At 34.5% G+C, this 12740-nt stretch overlaps 1 protein-coding gene across 6 annotated transcripts in view; it reads left to right on the plus strand.

Annotated features, from left to right (window-relative positions):
* Positions 1 to 12740, plus strand: part of spg (dedicator of cytokinesis spg) — a 169757-nt gene that overhangs the window by 148516 nt on the left and 8501 nt on the right. For all 6 annotated transcript variants that reach the window (XM_076526262.1, XM_033479578.2, XM_076526264.1 and 3 more), the window contains exons 6-10: positions 204 to 662; positions 5213 to 5512; positions 6690 to 6894; positions 7885 to 8067; positions 10366 to 12091. In XM_076526262.1, coding sequence (XP_076382377.1) covers positions 204 to 662; positions 5213 to 5512; positions 6690 to 6894; positions 7885 to 8067; positions 10366 to 12091 — 2873 coding nt within the window. The remainder of the gene's footprint in view (positions 1 to 203; positions 663 to 5212; positions 5513 to 6689; positions 6895 to 7884; positions 8068 to 10365; positions 12092 to 12740) is intronic.

A 12740-nucleotide genomic window follows, 5' to 3' on the forward strand; every position in this document is an offset into this window, starting at 1 on the left:
ACATATACATATACATATATATAAACATAATTCTAAATATTATAAATATTATAAATATTATAACATATAAATGTATAAACATAAATTATTGTTTACGTCCTGATACTTGACATCAAAAATGTTCATCTCGGGCCGCGAGTTTCACATCCCTGAATTCGAAAATGAATTCAAGGTTATGTTACCTAATCGTCCTCATCTTTCAGCACGTACAGAGCGCGGAGAATTCGCAAGGGGCATCGGCTAGGGGCACTCTACGACGCAAGGAGCACAAAAAGGTCCTGACCCATCATCTGTACTTCTGCATGAGGGACTTCGGGCACTCGGTCGGCGAGGATACCGAGATCTACTTCTCCCTGTACGACGCCAAACGGAATCAATATTTGAGCGAGCGGTTCCTCGTGCGGATCTCCAAGGAGGGTTTCTCCAGCTTCGTCGACAAGATCCATACCAACTGCACGATATTCACGGACCTGGGGAACGCGGACCTGGGCCGGGATCTGTACATGGTGGCGCACGTGATGCGTTGCGGAAGGATGCTATACTCCGATTCCGGGAAGAACAAAGCGGGCACCGCGACCTACAGGAGGCCGCACGGGGTCGCCGTGCTGTCTCTGGCCGAGGCCACGCAGGATCACACCGAGGAACTTGAGATGACGTTCAAGGTAACGTTGCTTCGAGGCTGGAGTGCCATTTTGGTTCACCTGGCGATCCAGCAAAATTGTTTTCCTCGAGCAGGACGGTGATCCGGGAACTCTCGCTTTCTATGGCCAATTATACAATTTTATTCGAGTAATATTGTAAGTAAAATTTTTCGAACAAAATATTATTCGAATATTTTAATTCGAATATTTCGAATAAAATTTTATCTGAAATTTATTAGATAAAAATATAATAAATATAAATATAAAATATATATATATATATAAATATAAAAATTTAATAAATAATGAAATCATTTTTTATTTGTGGAACTTATTCGGAAATATTGCTCAAATAAAATTGTGTTCGAACAATGTTGAACTCTGGCTTTATTTTAAGCTTTAAGGTTATGATATTGTAGATCGTTGAATTCGTCTTGGTACCAGTCAGCATATTATGAAGTCAAAAATACCTGTTAACTTTTCAACAATTGAGGCAACCTCCATTTTTTGTGGAAAAAAATTTTTATTTGAAGTCATTTTTATATTATATTATTATTATTATTATTATTATTGTTATTGTTATTATTATTATTATTATTATGAGTATTGGTATATTTTCAGAAATGTCTCAAAATGTCTCAAAACGGTGCTAAGTGGTCTGGAAGTGACCTTTTGTACCTGAAATTAGAATAATCTTCTATATATTAATATTATTAAATATATTAAATATATTAAATTCACACAGTGTTAAAACTCTTGCAAGAACTAACACTTGAAAATTATATATTTTGTTCACAATTATGTAACCGTGTTCATATAAACAATGTCCGAAGTCGAACATTTTTAAACATTTCTTTTTTAAACCTCCTTCAAAGTTTAAATTATTAAAGGTTTTCACTATTTGTGTAAGCATTAAAAAAATGCTTAAGACTTATATAAAACCATCATTAAAACTTGTTCTCTGATATTCCGTAATATCCCGGATTTGGGATCTTTGAACGTGTGCTAATTTCTGCCAGAAAATATTTATCGATATATTATACTTGAAAAATGTAATTTTGTCCACAAAATTCGGCGTCCCAGACCACTTGTGCGTCGTTTTCGGGATATAAGGGAGATATTTCTGGTGAAAATGTCGGACACTCGGACAAATTATTATATTCCTATAATAGTTAGTATTATATAAAAATATAATATAAATATATATTATATTATATAATCCTCGAAGCCTACGAGCTTCGCGACATTTTATGCATTATGGTTGCCTCCTTCGCTCGTATCGCGTTGCTCACTTTGGAATTTGATGATGCATCGATCGCGGTGGGAATTGCAACCCTGCGCAACTTTCCGTCGCGGAAGCTTCTTATCTTGCAGAAGTTATTACTGCTACGGAAACTTCGGAGGTTAACCTAAATATCATAGATCGACCGTGGTAGTTCAAACAGCGAAGTTTCGGTCCGAGATCGAGAACCCTTTGAAATCGACCGTCGTTTAAATAACGGTGCAACTTCGACACGCGATCCAAGTTTCTCGTTAGAAATATTTTTCCGCGACGGTTTCAGCATTCGTGTCACTGTCCATTGCAAAAATTTTTTACGATTCCTAAAACATCTCTAACACAACGGTAGAACGAACGAAATCAACGGTAAGTAAAGGAAGCTTTGCGTTTAGGAGAACATGCGGTGATGTGACCTTGATTTTGACATTTGTTGCGAAGGTCGTTCTGCTTAGTATTTTCCAAAAGGTTTTTGCCTCGACTTATTCTTTTTTTTTTTTATTAAAATGTAATTAAGTAAAGGAAACAGTTGACATAATGAGTCAATAAGGAATATACAGGGTGCTTCAAAAGTTACTCAAACTCGGGAAATTCCTGAAATCACTTTTTCCTCAGCGCAAATGCAATCCGCGGCTTTGTTTACGAGTTATTGCTCTCTCGTCCTTATTGTCCTTCGTCCTCTCGTTGGCCGTCTTGCACCAACCAACAATAATAATTATAGACGTAAAGTGACTTTTACATCTTTAAAGATATTTAAACAAAAACGTATTATATTCCTATGTTCTATTATTCCTCATTAGGAATAATACTTTTATAGGAAATAATATTTCTATAAATTTCTAAGTAATAATATTTCTATAGAAGTTAATATAGAAAATAGTACATCTATAGGAATTAATATAGAAAATAATATTTCTATTAGGAAAATAGTTCTCAGTTTTTTTTTCTTGGTTTTTAAACACTATTTAAACAAAAACTTATTATATTCCTATTTTCTATTATTCCTTATTAGGAATAATACTTCCATAGGAAATAATATTTCTATAAATTTCTAAATAATAATATTTCTATAGAAGTTAATATAGAAAATAATACATCTATAGGAATTAATATAGAAAATAATATTTCTATTAGGAAAATAATTCTATCAGTTTTTTTCTTGGTATTTAAACACTATTTAAACAAAAACTTATTATATTCCTATTTTCTATTATTCCTTATTAGGAATAGTACTTCTATAGGAAATAATATTTCTATACATTTCTAAATAATAATATTTCCATAGAAAAAAAGTTAAAAAAATATAGAAAACAATACTTCTTTGGGAATTAATATAGAAAATAATATTTCTATTAGGAAAATAGTTCTATCAGTCTTTTTTCTTGATTTTTAAACACTATTTAAACAAAAACTTATTATATTCCTATTTTCTATTATCCCTTATTAGGAATAATACTTCCATAGGAAATAATATTTCTATAAATTTCTAAATAATAATATTTCTATAGAAGTTAATATAGAAAATAATACATCTATAGGAATTAATATAGAAAATAATATTTCTATTAGGAAAATAATTCTATCAGTTTTTTTCTTGGTATTTAAACACTATTTAAACAAAAACTTATTATATTCCTATTTTCTATTATTCCTTATTAGGAATAGTACTTCGATAGGAAATAATATTTCTATACATTTCTAAATAATAGTATTTCCATAGAAAAAAAGTTAAAAAAATATAGAAAACAATACTTCTTTGGGAATTAATATAGAAAATAATATTTCTATTAGGAAAATAGTTCTATCAGTCTTTTTTCTTGATTTTTAAACACTATTTAAACAAAAACTTATTATATTCCTATTTTCTATTATCCCTTATTAGGAATAATACTTCCATAGGAAATAATATTTCTATAAATTTCTAAATAATAATATTTCTATAGAAGTTAATATAGAAAATAATACATCTATAGGAATTAATATAGAAAATAATATTTCTATTAGGAAAATAATTCTATCAGTTTTTTTCTTGGTATTTAAACACTATTTAAACAAAAACTTATTATATTCCTATTTTCTATTATCCCTTATTAGGAATAATACTTCCATAGGAAATAATATTTCTATAAATTTCTAAATAATAATATTTCTATAGAAGTTAATATAGAAAATAATACATCTATAGGAATTAATATAGAAAATAATATTTCTATTAGGAAAATAATTCTATCAGTTTTTTTCTTGGTATTTAAACACTATTTAAACAAAAACTTATTATATTCCTATTTTCTATTATTCCTTATTAGGAATAGTACTTCTATAAGAAATAATATTTCTATAAATTTCTAAATAATAATATCTCTATAGAAGTTAATATAGAAAACAATACTTCTATAGGAATTAATATAGAAAATAATATTTCTATTAGGAAAATAGTTCTATCAGTCTTTTTTCTTGATTTTTAAACACTATTTAAACAAAAACTTATCTCTCATATTCCTATTTTCTATTATTCCTTATTAGGAATAGTACTTCTATAAGAAATAATATTTCTATAAATTTCTAAATAATAATATTTCCATAGAAGTTAATATAGAAAACAATACTTCTATAGGAATTAATATAGAAAATAATATTTCTATTAGGAAAATAGTTCTATCAGTCTTTTTTCTTGGCTTTCGTTTATACATCTGTAAAAATGTAAAAGTTACTTCGAGTTTATAATTATTCACAGCACCATAGATGGTAAAAATGTAAAAGTAATTTTGAGTTTATAATTATTCACAGCACTGTAGATGGCAGCGCTTCTAGCCGAGTCATCCTGTATATTTAAAAAGAGCTCAACAAACCATCGTATCCGTATATTTCTATATTAGAAATAATCGAAAATAGAAATAATAACACAAATATAATATTTTGTTAAGTTCTCATTTGAATATCAGTAACAATGTAAAAGTTACTTTCACAGTCCATAAATTATGAACACCGCCGTACGTCAAGGTCAAGGTAACCGGAGCTTCCTTTGCTGAACGTACACGATTCGCTGAAACTGAAATCGAAAAACGCCGTCGTACTGGCCGTGTAAAAGTTCCCCGACCGGATAATAAACAATTAGAGAAGATGAGAATCAGCGTGATCGCAAAGCTTTTCGCACGATTACCATTGGAAGGCGGTCGAATTAAAATGAGCATTCTCCGTCCCGAGAAAGGCTTCTTGTAATTAACACTCGACGGATAAGATCTGCGTGTGTGGCAGCGTATGAACAAATAGCATGGTGTGCGCGACGTTCTTCCAGGTGTGCCAGGGCGAGGAGAAGGACTTCCACCAACTGCACGAGCAAATAATCCGCAACAACAAGTGTTCGCCGCTTCCGGGCCAGCCGAATTACGGGATCGTGGTCTCGCTGCGGGTTCTACACGGCGAGCTGTCCCAGGTGAGGGTGGAGAATCCTCTGCTCTTCAAGAATATCTGTCTGACGAAGAAGCTCGGTTTCTCGGACGTGATCATGCCCGGCGACGTGCGGAACGATTTGTACCTGAAACTGGAGCGCGGCGAGTTCGAGAGAGGCGGAAAGTCCACGGGGAAGAACATCGAGGTTGGTCATTGAACGTTTCTCAATTACATTTCGCGAGGATAGAGGATGGCGTGTCGCGTTATTTTGTTCGTTGCTAGACAAAAAGAGAGAGAAACGTATCATACGACTATGAAAAGATTAATTCGATTACATTGTAATTCGATTACATTGCAAATCAATTACATTGTAATCCAATTATACTGTAATTTAATTATACAGTGATTTAATTACACTGTGATTTAATTATACTGTGATTTAATTATACTGCAATTCAATTACATTGCAAATCAATTATATTGTAATTCAATTACATTGCAAATCAATTATATTGTAATTCAATTACATTGCAAATCAATTACATTGTAATCCAATTATACTGTAATTTAATTATACTGTAATTCAATTACAATGTAATTTAACTATACTGTAATTTAATTATACTGTAATTCAATTACACTGTGATTTAATTATACTGTAATTCAATTACATTGCAAATCTATTATATTGTAATCCAATTACACTGTAATTTAATTATACTGTAATTCAATTACACTGTGATTTAATTATGCTGTAATTCAACTACACTGTGATTTAATTATACTGTAATTCAATTACATCGCAAATCAATTACATTGTAATCCAATTACTCTGTAATTTAATTATACTGTGATTTAATTATACTGTAATTCAATTACGCTGTGATTTAATTGTACTGTAATTCAATTACACTGTGATTTAACTGTACTGTAATTTAACTATACTGTAATTCAATTAAACTCTAATTTAATTATACTGTAATTCAATTACACTGTGATTTAATTATACTCTAATTCAATTACACTGTAATTTAACTATACTGTAATTCAATTACACTGTAATTTAATTATACTGTAATTCAAGTACATTGTAATTCGAAATTCCGATCACCACTGAACTAAATTGCAAAGTAAATAAATTACATTGTAATTTGTAATGCAGATCGTCATTGAATTCAATTACAAAGTAATTTAATCACATTGAATTCAATTGTATTGTAATTAAATTCCATTGTAATTTGCACAATTCAGATCGTCACTGAATTAAATTACAAAGTAATTCAACGAACATCTTGTGACACCGTGTATAAGGTGTATAATTTTATGACACCGTGTACAAGATGTATAATATTCTAAGCGAATATTTTCTCGGGAATGTTTAGGTGACCATTTTGGTATTGGACGCGGACGGCCAACCCTTGGAGGACTGTTTGTTTGGGGCAGCTGGAATGGAGGGCAGCTCGGAATACCAAAGCTTAGTCATATACCATCACAATAGTCCGGCCTGGGCGGAGACCGTTCGACTGGCCATACCAATCGACAGATTTTACGGGAGCCACGTTCGCTTCGAATTCCGCCATTGTTCGAGTGAGTCTCGATAGGATTGATCGTCCCTAAGAAATCGCTTCCTAGACATAATCCGATTATCTCGAATCCTTTATTATTTTCATTTCATGGTTAATATAGAAATCTAACTTTATCTTGTTTTCGATACGAATACATTATATTTAAATAATTTTTTATTTCAATATCTCGCCGATATAAAATAACAAATAATAAGACGTAAGAATTAATTGGAACTGAAATCAATAAGAATTAACAAGAATTTTCGAATGAATTGTCCGAAATTAATTGAGAATTACTGAAACGAATTAATTATGCTTAACTAAATTTAATTATACACAGATAAACTTCAATTATATTCGATATGGTATTTTTATATCTATGTATTTTATTATATTTATGTATTTTTATACATAATCCGATTATCTCAAATCCTTTATTATTTTCATTTCATGGATAATATAGAAAACTAACTTTATCTTGTTTTCAATATAAATACATTATATTTAAATAATTTTTTATTTCAATATCTCGCCGATATAAAATAACAAATAATAAGACGTAAGAATTAATTGGAACTGAAATCAATAAGAATTAACAAGAATTTTCGAATGAATTGTTCGAAATTAATTGAGAATTACTGAATCGAATTAATTATGCTTAACTAAATTTAATTATACACAGATATCTTAACTGCATTTGTTTTCAACATACAAACTTACATTGTTGGCGTAATTGACACGATAGAATTAGACAGTATTTGAGATAATATTTGAATATTCGATCAAACAACGAATAAAGTAAAAGATTATTTTATTTTAAATCCAAACAACGAAATAACATTTGAAACATTATTTGGCCGCCCAAATAAACTAACGTATAATTATTTCAAATAGCATCTAGTCAAACAAAATAATATGGTATCTTAATTACCATAATTATTTTGTTTCAAATAATTTAGGGGACTGGCGCAAATATGTGAACTCTGTGGCCGCTAATTAATACGCGTTTCAGCTCGCGAGAAGACCGACAAGAAGCTCTTTTCCTTCGCCTTCGTCCGACTGATGGAGCCCGGCGGCGCCACTCTTCAGGATGGTCCTCACGAGCTGTACATCTACAAGTGCGAGGACCGGACCAAGTTGGACTCGTTAAGCTACCTTTCCTTGCCGAGCTGCGGCCGCGAGCCGAACGCAACAGGTGATCCATTACGTCCTCGTGGAAACCCTAAAGGCTGCAGCCGGTCAAAACTGTCCTTCAGGCTGTTTGAAATGAAAATATCATGTATAAACTCACTGAAAAAAAGAGTTGGGATACCCGAAGATGCTCAGCTAACATATGTGAATACACGAACAAATTCCTATGATCTTGAAAAGTCTATCGATATGACCTTGTGCGAACTTTTTCAAATCTATTTCTGCAATTCCTTTTACTCTTAGTAGTAATGAAAATAATTTAGATGTATGATTTAAAAGGGTAACTCGTTTACATCGATCCAGTCAAATATCTTTGAAACCGTTCATCCTACTGAAAAATGTTTCAAATAAATGTTGAATCGTTTTCAGGGACGCATAATCTGTTATTGGTAAGATTTTTCTAGGCCGATGCGTAAAGAAGATACGGAGGTCAAGTTTACTTTTTTAAATGAAATCACATATTTTTTGTTACGCCAATCGATACAGCTCTTTATTTTGTACATAAAAGTACTAAGCTACATATGGCGAAAGATTATTGGTTCAGAAGATATTCTAAGTTCCGGTGCGATAGCGAGCGCAACTCGACATTGGCCGCGAGGGCGGCGTGCCAGCCTTACTCGCTCCCTAATTGGTTCACGTTTTTCGTTCATTACTTATTAACGAAGCCGTGGAGAACATTTTGGCAAAGGAAAAAGTTTCTTCAAATCTCCTCAAGAATCATTCTTTTCTGGATGTAATGGGAGTTCCGGAACACTTCAGTACAGACGTTTTGAATTTTTACCATTACAAATTTCAACTTAAACATCGGAAAGAATTCTCGAAAATGTATATTTACAGTCGCCATATGTCACATTTGTTTCAAACAGTAAAAATTCAGAAACAACTGTTAAACTGAGGACACCTTAGAACTACCCAATAGGTATTATAGAGCTAAAATTTTCCAGAAAACGTTTTCTTTTCATGATCTATCGAATGGCATATTAGAGCCATTCGAATAGAGCCATATAGAACCATAGAATATTATTAGATACCATAACCATATTAGAGCCATAGAACCCTTTGCACTCGAATGGCGACTCTGAGCCATCACAAAAAAATGTTATACACCATTTTAAAATAATTTTCTTATCCCGGTTTTCTTATATAATTATTAAATTATTATAAATATTATTCAATATTATTATATATATATTATTATATTATTATATATTATTATATATAATATTATTATATATATTCAATATTATTCAATATATATTTTATTAAATTATTATTAAATTATCTTAAAAGTATAAATATTGTGCAAATAAAATGCAATAAATTATATCAAATCGAAACACTGCAGGCCAGAAGAAAGTCTTGGATTTAGAGTTGAAATACAGTGATGTGCATAATTATAGACTCAAAGTGACTTTTACATTGTTAAGTTGTGTATAACATTTTATTTGGATATAGTATACAATAATATTCTATTATTTCTAATACAGTAATATACAAATATGATATTTTGTTTATTTCTATAAATATACAGGATAACTCAGCTAAAAGAGACCACCTACAGTGCTGTGAATAATTATAAACTCACAAAGTAACTTTTACATTTTTACAGATATTTAAACAAAAACCAAGAGAAAACTATATATTTATACATTTCTATATTAGAAATAATAGAAAACAGAAATATACGGATATGATATATCGTTAAGTTTATGTATAAATATCACTAAAAGTGATATTTCAATCTATATGAGGATATGATATATCGTTAAGTTTGTGTGTGTGTGTGTGTGTGTGTATAAATATCACTAAAAGTGATATCTCAGTCTATATGAGTATATGATATATCGTTAAGTTTTTGTATAAATATCACTAAAAGTGATATCTCAGTCTATATGAAGATATGATATGTCGTTAAGTTTTTGTATAAATATCACTAAAAGTGATATCTCAGTCTATATGAGGATATGATACATCGTTAAGAGTTTTTGTATAAATATCACTAAAAGTTATATTTCAGTCTATATGAGGATATGATATATCGTTAAGTTTTTGTGTATAAATATCACTAAAAGTGATATCTCAGTCTATATGAGGATATGCTATATCGTTAAGTCTTTGTATAAATATCACTAAAAGTGATATCTCAATCTACAATTATTGATACCACTGTAGCTTCAAGTACAAAAAATTAAATCAGCTGAAGGACAGTCCTGAGTTCATCATGCGGCTACATGATGAGCAACAAACCCTTGATCAACAAACAGAGAACTCCGATCTTCAACAGTCTTCGTCATCTCCGTAGGTTTCACAGCGTTCTCCAGATCGCCGAAGGAAGCGGTTCTGGTGCACACTTTGCTGTGCAGCACGAAGCTGACGCAGAACGTCGACTTGCTGAGCCTGCTGCAATGGAAGGCTCACCCGGAGCGGATCTCGGACGCGCTGGGTCGAGTGTTGCGCCTGGACGGCGAGGAACTTGTGAAGTTCCTGCAGGACATCCTGGACGCCCTGTTCTCCATGTTCCACACGGAGGACGGCAACTCGACGGCGCATTCGGGGCTGGTGTTCCAAGTCCTGGTGTCGATCTTCAGCCTGCTGGAGGACTCCAAGTTCGAGCACTTCAAGCCGGTGATGGACGCGTACATCTCCGGCCACTTCGCCGCCGCGCTGGTCTACAAAGGGCTGCTGAGCAGCGTGCAGCACTGCGCGGACTGGGCGAGCGCCGCGGACAAGCAGGAGCCGATCATCAAGTGCTTCCGCTCGCTCGAGTACATCTTTAAGTTCATCATCCAGAGCCGGCTGCTGTTCGCCAGGGCGACCGCCGGCCAGTACGAGGACAGCTTCAAGAGGGACATCTACCGGGTGTTCGCCTCGTTCAACAAGATGCTGGGCGTGCCGTACGAGCTGGTGCTGAACTCGCAGATCGCGCTTCATTACTCCATCTCGGCGGTGTTCGAGCAGCTGATCGCGGTGCTGCCGGTGCTGGAGGTGGCGAAGCTGACGTGCACGATGATGGACTCGGTGCCGAGGGAGCCGCCGCTGCAGCTGATCCAGGCGAAGCTGATGGCGATCAAGAATCTTACGACGTCGTCGTTGTTCCGCGAGGACGACGAGAGCAGGAACCTGCTGCTGGCCACCATGTGCAGGCATCTGAGGATCCACCTGGTACGGCGGGAGGAGCTGCGAGCCTGCACCGAGATCCTAGGAGAGATCCTTAGTTTTCTGCACAAAAGGGGCAGAGACACCAACAAGGTCAACAATTGCATCCACCACGACGTGGAGACTTTGTGTCTGTCCATTCTAGATGTACTGATACAGACCATCCTGATCGTGATCAACACCAGCGGCACTGTCTTGGGATGTTTGGTAGCTTGTCTGATCGGGCTGCTGCAGCTGCTGGACGAGTATCATTACGCCAGGCTCTGGGAAGAACTGACGCATACCGGGGAGAGAAAACCGCTGAAAGACTTTCTGCTTAGGGTGTTTTTGGTCCTTCGCGACTTGGTCCGCCAGGAGGTCTTCCCGCCGGACTGGCTGGTGATCAGGATGCAGGCGAACAACGTGATCCTGAAGTCGCTGCAAGAGCTCGCCCAGCCTCTGGCCTTCCGGTTCCTTCACGGCAGTTTCGACTCCCAGCTTTGGTCCACGTACTTTAATCTCGCTGTCGCGTATCTGACTCAGCCGTCGCTCCAGTTGGAACAGTTCTCGGAGGTGAAGAGAGAGAAGATCGTCGAGAAGTACGGGGACATGAGGGTGCTGATGGGCTTCCAAATCCTGTCGATGTGGTCCCATCTCGGTGACCGGAAGCTGGAGTTTATTCCGGGCATGGTGGGTCCTTTTCTCGAGGTCACTCTGGTGCCGGAGAGCGAGCTCAGGAAGGCGACCTTGCATATCTTTTTTGATATGATGGAGTGCGAGCAGAGAGCGCGGGGCAGCTTCAAGTCCGTCGAGTCGGAGCTAATTGACAAGCTGGATATCTTGATCAGTGAAAATAAGGGCGACGACGAGTACAGGCAGCTGTTCAACACTATGTGAGTTTGAAGGTTGAGCTTTGTTATTGGACTGGAACAGGCATGGGGAAGAGTGGTTCCTGTTCTTGGGATATTATGGTGCCTATCTTGCTTAGTGCATCGTTGGGCGACCTCGATAATTATTTACTTTTGCGATTTCTTACCGATTTCAATGATCTTGAAATATGTTGCAAGTATATATACGTTGTATTCATACCGTCACTAGGCATTCCGAGCAATTTGCACTGTTGTCACTACTGCGATATGTATAGATTAGTTTCGGTGCCGGACGATGCGTCATTATGGCGGTCTATCAGAAATTGATAACAAATCTTACAATTATTTAATTCCCAGCAGTATCCATTAGTATTGAGTACATCTGAGTTTTCTATTGAGCATAAAATATAATGTTGTTTCATGAATTTATTCTTGAAAAACTTAGACATAATTCAGACCTAGCTCGGACCTAACTTAGATTTAACCCAGTCTCGACAATTAAGGCATTTTAAAACCATTCTCAAAAAGTATAAATTTTCGAGCGTTATAAATATGGTTAAATCTAAATGTAAAAACGGAGTGAAATTGAAATCGGCTAAATCTAACTTATACTTAAAATGCCTTAGATGTTATAAAGCATTTCAAAATTCGTTCTCGAAAATTGTAAGTAGTG

Source organism: Megalopta genalis, chromosome 14 (assembly GCF_051020955.1).
Source record: "Megalopta genalis isolate 19385.01 chromosome 14, iyMegGena1_principal, whole genome shotgun sequence".
Classification (NCBI taxonomy): Eukaryota; Metazoa; Arthropoda; class Insecta; order Hymenoptera; family Halictidae; genus Megalopta; species Megalopta genalis.